This window comes from Anomaloglossus baeobatrachus, chromosome 1 (assembly GCF_048569485.1).
Source record: "Anomaloglossus baeobatrachus isolate aAnoBae1 chromosome 1, aAnoBae1.hap1, whole genome shotgun sequence".
Classification (NCBI taxonomy): Eukaryota; Metazoa; Chordata; class Amphibia; order Anura; family Aromobatidae; genus Anomaloglossus; species Anomaloglossus baeobatrachus.
Genome location: NC_134353.1, coordinates 134,123,776 through 134,136,652, shown reverse-complemented (window position 1 = coordinate 134,136,652; position 12,877 = coordinate 134,123,776). Strand labels below are relative to the sequence as shown.

General features: G+C 56.3%; 1 protein-coding gene across 1 annotated transcript in view; it reads left to right on the top strand.

The window, feature by feature from the left end:
* Positions 1-8,097: 8,097 nt before the first annotated feature.
* PPAT (phosphoribosyl pyrophosphate amidotransferase) overlaps positions 8,098-12,877 on the top strand; it is a 46,740-nt gene continuing 41,960 nt past the window's right edge. The window contains exon 1 of the mRNA XM_075334329.1: positions 8,098-8,420. Coding sequence (XP_075190444.1) covers positions 8,293-8,420 — 128 coding nt within the window. The 5' untranslated portion in view covers positions 8,098-8,292. The remainder of the gene's footprint in view (positions 8,421-12,877) is intronic.

The window sequence follows — 12,877 nt, the reverse complement described above, 5'->3', positions numbered from 1 at the left end:
ATAGTCAATGTCCCAGTCAATGAAGAACAGAATGTTCCCCATTGGCTGGGAGAGCAATGCAGTGACCTGAGCTAACATCAATAGGTCAGCCCAGGTCACTGCAGGGCATGACGAGCGCTGACTTCAGGAGGTTAGCTGAGATCATTACCTGCAGTGACGATCTCCTGCACTGCTGACGTCAGCGCTGTCACTGACTTCTATGCCCGCCGCGTTCTCAGCAGTATCGCGGGAGCTTGTGACGTTATTGCTAGTGACAGTCTCGGGCCGTCTGCGAGATGTGATGTGAGAACAAGCGGGCATAGAAGGCAGTGACAGCGCTGATGTCAGGAGATCGTCACCGCAGGTAATGATCTCATCTAAGCTCCTGACAGCAGCGCTCGTCATCCCCGCGGCTGCCAGCACTGCAGTGTGGAAGCTGCTGATACTGACTGCAGTGCGAGCAGCTGCGGGGCTGGCAGGGAGCGGGACACAGACAGCGGGACACAGACAGCGTGCACGGGGGGAGAGGGGGAGACAGTTCCCTGTGTGTCGGGCAGTAAACATGATAAAGCGCTGGGGACAGAGCGCTGACCGTGTATCTGAAAGTAAGTAGGCAACTTTATTGTTCCTTGCCTTATTGAACTGGACACTGAATCGGCTGGGCACAGTAGGCAGGGGAGGGAGACTACGGAGTGTGTGGGAGGGGGGTGGGTACTCATAGCACTATACGTGCCCACTAAGCAGCGGGGCGGCAACAAGCTGTTCCCAGATTTACATGTCAACATAGTCTTTGCGCATGTTGACATGAAATGACCGGAAGCAGCAAAATCACGGCAGGAGCGGTCACATGACCACTCTGAGCCGAGGGAGAGGGGCTGACAGCAGGGCAGGTAAGTGCTCAGTATCTACTTACCTGCCCCAATGTAGCCCAATAGTGAAATAATAAAAAAAGTCAAAACAAGCCGGATAACCCCTTTAAGAAAAAAAAAATGGCATGGGGTCCCCCCATTTTCCTATAACCAGCCAAGGAACAGCAGACAACTGGGGGCTAATATTACTAGGCTGGGAAGGGCCATGGTTATTTGGCCCTTTCCAGCTTAACAATAGCAGCCCGCAGCAACCCCAGAAGTGGTGCATCCTGTAGATGCTCCAATTCTGGCGCTGGACCCGGCTCTTCCCGTTGCCCTGGTGCGGTGGCAAACGGGGTAATAAATGGGGTTCATGCCAGCTGTGAATTGCCAGCTGGCATCAAGTCCTGGTATTAGTAATGGGTGGGCATCTAGTAGACACCCCCATTAGGAATTCTATTATTTGAAACTAATACTTTTTTTATTAGAATAAACCCCCCCCCCCCCAACGCCATCCCTCGTTGACTAATTTATTAACAAAATTATTACAAAGCAAAAGGTCCGCTGTAATCCATTTAGATGTCCCCCGACGTTCTCCAAAGTTGAACCTGAAAAGACACAAAAATAGAAATTAGTTAAATAAACACAATAGACTCCATCTTTTCCAATTTAATTCCCTGTGATATCCATAATCCAGGTCTGCCGCAATCCTAATCTGTGGTTGATCCCATACTCCCTGGCACGTTCAATGCAGATCTAAAAGTCCCCCACTGATTGTGAGAGCAGCCCCTCACTTGCACCTGTGATGTCATTGCCGCACGCACGCACGCACGCACACACACACACACACACACGCTGTGAGTGCTTTCCTGCGGTGACCTGGCACTCAGAAGGTGAGCCCAGGTCAACGCAGGGGCGCACACACAGCAGTGTCTGTGCACGCCTGCTGGGGCAATGATGTTGAAGTGAGGCGCCAGGGGAGCCTCCGGCCTTGTAGTCGTGGCCTTTGTTGCTTCAAGGCTTACCCCTGGCTCCATCACTACTACAAGATCGGGGACTGGCTCGATGGGGCAGAGTGTGTTGGTGTCGTCGCCGGCAGCGGTACAAACAGTCTTCAGGCCAGATGTGATGCAAACAAAAGACATATTTATTAACACGCTTGACACACGTAGTCTCAATCCGGCGGTGGCAGACAAGAAAAACACTTCCTGGGCTGGGGGACAACCTGCCCTAACGAATCCTCCCGTGGGGCTGTGCCCTGATTACTCCGCTTCACCGGGCTCCCACTGACGGTTACACACAGACCGGACCCACACCGGTTGCTTCACTCTTCCGAGGATCCGTACACTCTCCCGTTCTCTCCGGCGTCCCCTCTTGATTCAGCCCCACACTCTGCCCCTTGATCTTCCCTCTCTCACGTCCCGGATCCAACAACCACACACACACTCACACCTTCCCCCATGCTACAGCCGGCTCCTCCTCCCTGGTGGCAACAGCCGTCCCACCCGGCCACTAGGGGTGCCCTAACACAAACTACATGCATATATGGATAACACATTTTTATTAGTTACAATTCCGGGTTAACTATGCTGGTACTGGTAGGGGGTAGGCCCACCCACTACATGGTCACAGGTGCTACTAATTTCATTCACCTAACCCCGTGACGACAGTCAGGGCTGTATTTTGCCTTCATGCTGCCCTAGGCACTTTAAGTGGTCGCGCCCCTTATTGACAACGTAAAACTGAGTTTTCACACACGACATCTGTTTAAGGCAGATCTAATCTGTAAAACACTTTAAGGCTATGTGCGCACGTTGCGTACAGTTCACTGCAGAAATTTCTGCAGCGATCTGAAGAGCACATATGCGCTTCTAATCGCTGCAGAAAATGTCTGTAGTGAAGCCGATTCCATGCGCTCTGCCTGCAGCTCCTCCCATAGACAGAGCAGGAGCTGCCGGCAAAGCGCAGGAAAGAAGTGACATGTCACTTCTTTTTACGCAGCGCTTCGGCAGTAGCCGAAGCGCTGCGCTCTAAAGCGCCACGTGCGCACGGCCCCTGCACAATCTCCATAGACTGTGCAGGGGACGCAGGATGCATGCAGTTACGCTGCGCTACAAAGCGCAGCGTAACTGCATGTATTTCCGCAACGTGCGCACATAGCCTAAAAAGTATCAATGAGAAACGAAGGGCACTGACCCCCCCCCCCCAATGGGGATAACCACAGGCACATCAAAACATAGCATGGGTATAAAATATTTCCACCACACCGTCCCCACTTATATACTGTGACTGTCACACTGCCCCTAATAAACTACACACTGCCCTCCCTTATAAATTATATCCACCACACCTTCCTCGATTATGAAATATGATCTGCACATTGACCTCACATCATGCTGCCCCCTCCTCACAATGTCCCATGCATGCTGCCCCCTCCTCACAATGTCCCATGCATGCTGCCCCCTCCTCACAGTGTCCCATGCATGCTGCCCCCTCCTCACAGTGTCCCATGCATGCTGCCCCCTCCTCACAATGTCCCATGCATGCTGCCCCCTCCTCACAATGTCCCATGCATGCTGCCCCCTCCTCACAATGTCCCATGCATGCTGCCCCCTCCTCACAGTGTCCCATGCATGCTGCCCCCTCCTCACAATGTCCCATGCATGCTGCCCCCTCCTCACAGTGTCCCATGCATGCTGCCCCCTCCTCACAGTGTCCCATGCATGCTGCCCCCTCCTCACAGTGTCCCATGCATGCTGCCCCCTCCTCACAATGTCCCATGCATGCTGCTCCCTCCTAACAATGTCCCATGCATGCTGCCCCCTCCTCACAGTGTCCCATGCATGCTGCCCCCTCCTCACAATGTCCCATGCATGCTGCCCCCTCCTCACAGTGTCCCATGCATGCTGCCCCCTCCTCACAATGTCCCATGCATGCTGCCCCCTCCTCACAATGTCCCATGCATGCTGCCCCCTCCTCACAGTGTCCCATGCATGCTGCCCCCTCCTCAGTGTCCCATGCATGCTGCCCCCTCCTCACAATGTCCCATGCATGCTGCCCCCTCCTCACAGTGTCCCATGCATGCTGCCCCCTCCTCACAGTGTCCCATGCATGCTGCCCCCTCCTCAGTGTCCCATGCATGCTGCCCCCTCCTCACAGTGTCCCATGCATGCTGCCCCCTCCTCACAATGTCCCATGCATGCTGCTCCCTCCTAACAATGTCCCATGCATGCTGCCCCCTCCTCACAGTGTCCCATGCATGCTGCCCCCTCCTCACAATGTCCCATGCATGCTGCCCCCTCCTCACAGTGTCCCATGCATGCTGCCCCCTCCTCACAGTGTCCCGTGCATGCTGCCCCCTCCTCACAGTGTCCCGTGCATGCTGCCCCCTCCTCACAGTGTCCCGTGCATGCTGCCCCTCTCCATGAGCTCCTAATGCTGCCTTCCTCTTTTCCATAATGACACCTCCATGCTGTCCCACTCATCATACTAAGACCACCACACTAGCGCTTATGCTGAGACCCCCCCACACACACACACACACACACTACCCCACTCTTGATATTGACTCCCCCTACATTGTTCCACTCCATACTGAGCCCACACATGCTGCCCCTTCTCCATAATGAGCTCCCAATGCTGCCCCCCTCTTATTCTGAGTCCTTACACTCCCCCCCCCATCGATATTGTCATTGCTCTATCCCTCAACCCTTGTCCTCTGTCTCTAGCATTGGCCCCTCTCTCCCATTCCCCCAGCAGCAGCCTCTCTCCCCCCGCCTCCAGCAGCAGCCTCTTCCCCAGCATCAGCCTCTCTCCCCCCAGCCTCCCCCAGCATCAGCCTCTCTCCCCCCAGCCTCCCCCAGCATGAGCCTCCTCCAGCATCAGCCTCTCTCCTCCCAGCCTCCCCCAGCATGAGCCTCCTCCAGCATCAGCCTCTCTCCTCCCAGCCTCCCCCAGCATGAGCCTCCTCCAGCATCAGCCTCTCTCCTCCCAGCCTCCCCCAGCATGAGCCTCCTCCAGCATCAGCCTCTCTCCTCCCAGCCTCCCCCAGCATGAGCCTCCTCCAGCATCAGCCTCTCTCCTCCCAGCCTCCCCCAGCATCAGCCTCCCTGCTCCCAGCATCAGCCTCCCTCGTCCCAGCCTCCCCCAGCATCAGCCTCCCTCCTCCCAGCCCCCCTCCTCCAAGCCTCCCCCAGCATCAGCCTCCCAGCCTCCCTGAGCATCAGCCTCCCTCCTCCAAGCCTCCCCCTCCCAGCCTCCCCCAGCATCAGCCTCTCTCCCCCAGCCTCCCACAGCATCAGCCTCCCTCCTCCCAGCCTCCCCCAGCATCAGCCTCCCTCCTCCCAGCCTCCCCCAGCATCAGTCTCCCTTCTCCCAGCCTCCCCCAGCATCAGCCTCCCTTCTCCCAGCCTCCCCCAGCATCAGCCTCCCTCAGCATCAGCCTCCCTCCTCATCAGCCTCCCTCCTCATCAGCCTCCCTCCTCCAAGCCTCCCCCTCCCCCTCCCAGCCTCCCCAAGCATCAGCCTCCCTTCTCCCAGCCTCCCTCCTCCAAGCCTCACCCTCCCCCTCCCAGCCTCCCCCAGCATCAGCCTCTCTCCTCCCAGCCTCCCCCAGCCTCAGCCTCCCTCCTCCCAGCCTCCCCCAGCCTCAGCCTCCCTCCTCCCAGCCTCCCCCAGCATCAGCCTCCCTCCTCCCAGCCTCCCCCAGCATCAGCCTTCCTCCTCCCAGCCTCCCCCAGCATCAGCCTCCCTCCTCCCTCAGCATCAGCCTCCCTCCTCCAAGCCTCCCTCAGCATCAGCTTCCCTCCTCCAAGCCTCACCCTCCCAGCTTCCCCCAGCATCAGCCTCTCTCCTCCCAGCCTCCCCCAGCATCAGCCTCCCTCCTCCCTCAGCATCAGCCTCCCTCCTCCAAGCCTCCCTCAGCATCAGCTTCCCTCCTCCAAGCCTCACCCTCCCAGCCTCCCCCAGCATCAGCCTCTCTCCTCCCAGCCTCCCCCAGCATCAGCCTCCCCCAGCCTCAGCCTCCCTCCTCCCCCAGCCTCAGCCTCCCTCCTCCCCCAGCCTCAGCCTCCCTCCTCCCTCCTCCAAGTCTCCCTCAGCATCAGCTTCCCTCCTCCAAGCCTCCCCCTCCCAGCCTCCCTCAGCATCAGCCTCCCTCAGCATCAGCCTCCCTCAGCATCAGCCTCCCTCAGCATCAGCCTCCTCCAGAATCAGCCTCTCTTCTCCCAGCCTCCCCCCCAGCTTCAGCCTCTCTCTCCCCCCAGCCTCAGCCTCTCTCTCCCCCCAGCCTTAGCCTCTCTCTCCCCCCAGCCTCCCCCCCAGCCTCAGCCTCTCTCCCCCCAGCCTCAGCCTCTCTCTCTTCCCAGACTCCCCCCAGCCTCAGCCTCTTTCTCTTCCCAGCCTCTCTCTCTTCCCAGCCTCCCCCCAGCCTCAGCCTCTCTCTCTTCCCAGCCTCCCCCCAGCCTCAGCCTCTCTCTTCCCAGCCTCCCCCCAGTCTCAGTCTCTCTCTCTTCAAAGCCTCAGCCTCTCTCTCTCTTCCCAGCCTCCCCTCAGCCTCTCACTTCCCAGCCTCTCTCTTCCCAGCCTCAGCCTCTCTCTCTCTCTTCCCAGCCTCCCCCCAGCCTCCCTCTCTTCCCAGCCTCCCCCCAGCCTCTCTCTCTTCCCAGCCTCCCCCAGCCTCAGCCTCTCTCCCCCCAGCCTCCCCCAGCCTCAGCCTCTCTCCCCCCAGCCTCCCCTTGCATGATTACAGTGGACAAAAAGAGGCATCGCAATTTGCAACGATCATCAACTAACCTGTAAGGTGCCCATACATTCTAGGCTCTGCCTTACCTGCTCCTGTGCTCGCCGCCCTGCTCTGGCTGGCTCCTCTTCTGGCTTGCTTCAGCTGCAGACGCGTCCTCCTCTGTGGCGTGTGTCATCTGCAGGATTGGACGCTGCAGCACGGGGCAGTGAGCTGACTGTCGCGCCCGCGCGCCTCTGACCTCGGAAGTGCAGGCCATGGAACTTCCGGGGTTAGTCAGCTCACTATGCCTGGCGCCCGCCATGTATTTAAATAGACAGCAGAAGTGCGCCTGTCCCCCCCCCCCGGAACACAGCCGAGTGTAACAGAGGGAGGGACGGGGGGCGGGGATGTAAAAAAAAAAAAAAAAAAAAATTATATTTTTTTTTGCTGCCAGAAAGTGCCGCCCCCCGCAACGTGCCGCCCTAGGCACGGGACCACGGGTGCCTAGTGGCAAATACGGCCCTGACGACAGTGCCGCGCAATATCACTACCCGTGACCGGGTCTCGCAGCACTGCCTTCACGGGGTCATGTGAGTCCGTTGTGAACTCCCCTCACCTGACGTCCGGTGTCCTGGGGCGGCATGATAGCGTAGCTGCAGCTAATTGCGTCCTCCGATCAGCTGTTTTCCAGTCCTGTCGTGACTGTGCGCGCTCCCGTGTGCATAACCCGCCCGGACATTAGCAGAGAGGTGCACACGTCAATCAAAAAGTGCATGAATTTTCAAACTTTATAAAGTTGGATTTCACAGCCTAAACACCCGAGCTGCCCCCTGATGGTATGTACACACTGTGCATGATAGTGCCAGCACTGCACTGGCTGCAGCTTATACATGAAAATCCTGATGATTGGTTCCCTTTAAAAAAAACCGCTGATGTGAAAGCAGCCTGAGAAGAGCATGTCCATTCTGTCTGCTTTTTCCCTATCTCGATATAGTAAAGCATGAACGCGCTTTATTTATTGCCGTGCACACATTTACAACTTTTGGAGAGTACAGTACAGTACACTCCTCCCTGAGCGCCGCCGGTCTCATTCCCCTCCTCCCCATCACTGTCCGCACTCAGCCCCGCCCCCCTGTGTGAGCCCCGCCCCGCCTAAGCCCTTTTCCTGAGACCGCCCCGCCTCACTCACATGGCCTCCGCGAGTTGTACACTTCTCCTGAGCGCTCCGCCGTTCTTTGTCCACTCCTCCATCTCTCGCCGCACTCAGCCCGACCCCTCCTCCTGAGTCAGCCCCACCCGCTGTGTAACCTAAGCCCCGCCTCATGTATGAATCCCGCCCCTCCTGCTGAGTCAGCCCCGCCCCCTGTGTAAGCCTCGCCCCTCCTATATGAACCTCGCTCCTCCTGAGTCAGCCCCGCCTCTCCTTCGGAATCCCGCTCCTCCTGTGTGAGCCCCGCCCCTCCTCCTGTGTGAGCCCCGCCCCTCCTCCTGTGTGAGCCCCGCCCCTCCTCCTGTGTGAGCCCCGCCCCTCCTCCTGTGTGAGCCCCGCCCCTCCCACATGGCCTCCGTGCACCGTACACTTCTCCCCTAGCGCCCCGTTCTCGGTCCCTTCCTCCCGTGCGTGTTCCCGCGGCCCCAGGGTGGAGTGTGCCGCCTGCTTGCCGCCTCAGTCCTCCCCTCCTGGCTGGTTCTCCCCTCGCCCAGCAAGTGTTTTCCGCTGCGGGGACTCCACGTGTGCGCATCATGGAGCTGGAGGAGCTGGGGATCCGGGAGGAGTGCGGGGTGTTCGGCTGCATCGCCTCCGGGCCGTGGCCCACGCAGCTGGACGTGCCCCATGTGATCACGCTGGGGCTGGTGGGCTTGCAGCACAGGTGAGTGGTGGTCGCTCCTCCGGCCGGTCAGCCCCTGTCTCCGGTCCTGCTCGGAGCCCTGTGTTGTGGGTGCAGCCTCGGCCCGCGGACCCCTCATCTCCCCCAGCAGTGGGGTCCTCTGTGGGCTGACCGTGCCCTGTGACCTCACACTGCCGGGGAGAGCCCTGTCCCGCAGGCTGCACAGTTCTGATGGCGGTGACCCTCTGGCTTCTTGCCCTGGAGTTGCCCATCCTCATTATTCGTGCCCTTTTGTTTCTATGGCCGCTGAGCAGGAGTCTTGGCCACGGCCCGGTCCGTCCTCACTGCATACAATTATGGCGGTTTAGTAAAAAGTCCTATTCACATGTAAAGCTCCATGGAATAAATAATAGTCCTAATAGTGTCCGGCGGTGGCCGAGCCGTGAGTGGCCGGACTGCGGATTCGTGGCCCTCGGCTGACATCTTACACCTGCCTGGATGGTTGTATATGTTGTGGCTCCTGTTTGGAGGCATCAGGTTACAATGTGCTTCTTTCCATAATGCTGCTGACCACATACTGTGCCAAAGAAAATGGAGCTGCCCCTGCGGATCACATGCTCGCCCAGAATTAGGAGCTCTCACTAGAGATGGGTGTAAATGAGGACACCACGTCTGCGGCTCCGAGAACGTACGGATATAAATACCTGTATTTATAGGGTTAATTTCTTGTCACATCTGGTATACTCTTTGGGGGCAGATGAGAAAGACAGGTAGAAAACTAAGTTGGCATCTACTGTGGTGGCTCTGTGGATGGGGGCCCCCCCCCCTTCCCGGTGGCTCTGTGGATGGGGGCCCCCCCCCTTCCCGGTGGCTCTGTGGATGGGCCCCCCCCCCCTTCCCGGTGGCTCTGTGGATGGGGCCCCCCCCCCTTCCCGGTGGCTCTGTGGATGGGGCCCCCCCCCCTTCCCGGTGGCTCTGTGGATGGGGCCCCCCCCCCTTCCCGGTGGCTCTGTGGATGGGGGCCCCCCCCCTTCCCGGTGGCTCTGTGGATGGGGGCCCCCCCCCTTCCCGGTGGCTTTGTGGATGGGCCCCCCCCCCTTCCCGGTGGCTTTGTGGATGGGGCCCCCCCCCCCCCTTCCCGGTGGCTCTGTGGATGGGGGGCCCCCCCCCTTCCCCTTCCCGGTGGCTCTGTGGATGGGGGGCCCCCCTCCTGGTTCTCCCTTTGTGGACACTTATTTTCTTCCTCTGACTTTGGCCCGTGTCCTTGTGTTGTGGATGGGGAGTCTGTGAGCTGCGCTTCATTCATTGTCATGTGTGGAAATCCTTTCAGTCATCCTAGTGGGGGAGGTAATTTAGGAGAGGGCCTCTCTGCTCAGGATCATTTTTTGGCCAAAGGGTTGATTGTGAAGAACTTTTTTTGATTCACGAAAATTGTTTCTAGTTATGTATACAGACTAATTTTTAGACAACGGAGACTGATCTCAACGTGACACGTTTATGAATTTGGTTCAGTGTTTGCTGCGTTGTTTAGTGTAATTTGCTTGTGCTAAAATTGTGCTGTTTTTGTCCTCTACGGCCTCAATTCGTTCTTTCTTTGTGTGTTTTGCTTAGTCTTGTGGTATTTTGTTGCTGTTTTTTTTGTCACAAATTCTTCAAAAAGGTGAATTTTGCGCACTGCTTCTTTTTGTCCTACCTATTTTGCACTTTTTAGTGAAAAGCCATGTGATCCTGTGAAATGTCTTCAGCCGAATACAAAACTAGGCCTTCTTTATAGAATAGGAGGGTTCTCAAATACAATTGTGCCAAAATTTTACATTTCAAAAACTTAGGCTATTTTAACACATCCGGTTTGAGCAGTGCAGCTCAATCCGGCTGTGAAACCTATGCAACGGATGCGGCGAAAACACCGCATCCTTTGCATAAGTTTTTACATGCGGCCCGTCCGTTTTTTTCCGGTTGCGGCACGCTACTGAGCATGCGCAGTGGACGAAACCGCATGCGGCGGCCGGATGCGTTTTTTCCCGCATCCGGCGTCCATAGGCATGCATTGAAAAATGCGCCGCAGCGGCCGGATGCGGCGCGATGCGTTTTTTTTTTTGCCGGACAAAAAAACGTTACAAGATACGTTGCCACCGGCCGCCGCTTTACTTAATTTTGCCGCATCCGGAAAAAAACGGATGCAACGCAAAGCCATCAGGCACAATCCGGTAACAATGCAAATCTATGGGGATAAAACGGATGCGGTACCGGATCCGTTTTACCCGTTTTTTTCCTGATTGTGCCTGATGGAAAAAACCTGATGTGTGAAAGTAGCCTAAGGGTACTTTCACACATCCGGATTTTTGCTCTGCGGCACAATACGGCGTTATGCATAAAAACCGCAACCGGCTTTTGTAACGCCGATTGCGGATTTTTTTGCATTGACTTACATTAGTGCCGCATTGTGCCGCAGGGGCTTGCGTTCGGTCCGGTTTTTGCCGCATGCGGCAGATGTAGCCGATGCGGCGGCCGGATCGAACGTAGCCTGCAACGTTTTTTGCTCCGGCAAAAAACACCGCATCGCGCCGCATCCGGCCGCTGCGGCGCATTTTTCAATGCATCCCTATGGAGGCCGGATGCGGCGCGATGCGGAAAAAACCGCATCCGGTCGCCGCATGCGGTATTTTCCACTGCGCATGCTCAGTAGCATGCCGCAACCGGAAAAAACCGGACCGGCCGCATGTAAAAACTTATGCAAAGGATGCGGTGTTTTCACCGCATCCGTTGCATAGTTTTCACAGCCGGATTGAGCCGCAGGGCTCAAACCGGATGTGTGAAAGTAGCCTTAGTAAAGCTAAAACATCTGGATAAGGCTGCTTTCACACCTCCGTTTTCTGCTATGCGGCACAATCCGGCACTTTGCAGGAAAAACGCAACCATTTTTTTTTTTTTTGCTGCCGGTTGCGTTTTTCCTGCATAGACGTTAATTAGTGCCGCATGGCCTTGCGTTCGGTCCGGTTTTTGCCACATGTGGCAGATTTAGCCGATGCGGCGGCCGGATGGAACATTGCCTGCCATGTTTTTTTGTGCGGCAAAAAAACCCGCATCGCGCCGCATCAAGCCAATGCGGCGCTTTTCTCAATGCATCCCTATGGATGCGGCGCGATGCGGCAAAAACCGCGTCCGGCCGCCGCATGCGTTTTTGCCACTGCGCATGCTCAGTAGCATGCCGCAAGCGGCAAAAAACTGACAGGCCGCATGTAAAAAACTTATGCAAAGGATGCGGTGTTTTCACCGCATCCGTTGCATAGGTTTCACAGCCGGATTGAGCCGCATGGCTCAAACCGGATGTGTGAAAGCAGCCTAAGGAAAACCATAAACAGAGTGTCAAGTAAAAAAAGATGGAACCAAAAGTTTAATAAAATAAATAACAAAAAGAAAATGCAGGGATGTAAATGAACCGGGGAGGTATTATTATTGCGCCATCTATTCCATGGCGCTTTACATGTGATAATACAATAATCATAAACAATACAAGACACAGACTAGTACAGGAGGAGAGAGGTCCCTGCCCGCGAGGGCTCACAGTCTACAAGGGATAGGTGAGGATACAGTAGGTTGGGGTAGAGCTGATTGTGCGGCGCTATATCAGACTGAGGGTTACGGCAGGTTCTAGGCTTGTCGGAAGAGTTGGGTCTTCAGGTTCCTTTTGAAGCTTGTCAAGGTAGGCGAGAGTCTGATGTATTGAGGCAGAGCATTCCAGAGTATGGAGGAGGCACAGGAGAAATCTTGGATGCGAATGTGGTAAGAGCAGATGAGAGGGGAGTAGAGAAGGAGATCTTGTGAGGATCGAAGGTTAAGTGCAGGTAAACACCTGGAGACTAGGTCACAGGTGTATGGAGGAAACAGGTTGTGGATGGCTTTGTATGTCATGGTTAATGTTTTGAACTGGAGTCATTGGGCAGTGGGAAGCCAGTGAAGGGATTGGCAGAGAGGAGAGGTCGGGGAGTAGCGGGGGGAAAGGTGGATTAGCCGGGTAGCATAGCTTAGAATAGATTGTAGGGGTGATCGACTGTTAGAAGGGAGGCCACAGAGCAGGAGGTTGCAATAATCCAGGCGGGAGATAATAAGGGCATGTACTAGGGTTTTTTCAGCTTCTTGGGAAAGGAATGTACGGATCGGGGAAATATTTTTGAGTTGGAGGCGGCAGGAGGTGAAGAGGGATTGGATGTGTGGCTTGAAAGAGAGATCAGAGTCTAGGTAGTTTTTTACTAGCTGCTTCGGGTGGGACAATGTATCTAAGGCTATGTGTGCACTGGAAAATGGAATTTTCTCAAGAAAATTCCGCAGGCACTGAAATATTACCGCACCCGCGATAAAAAACCCGCGGCAAACCGCACCCGAAAACCGCATGCGGTTTGCCGCGGTTTTACCGCGGTATTGTTCGCGGTATTGCCGCGGTTTTGCCGCGTGTGGGTTGGCAAATGTGCTTTATTGCATTCAATGCAATAAAGCACATT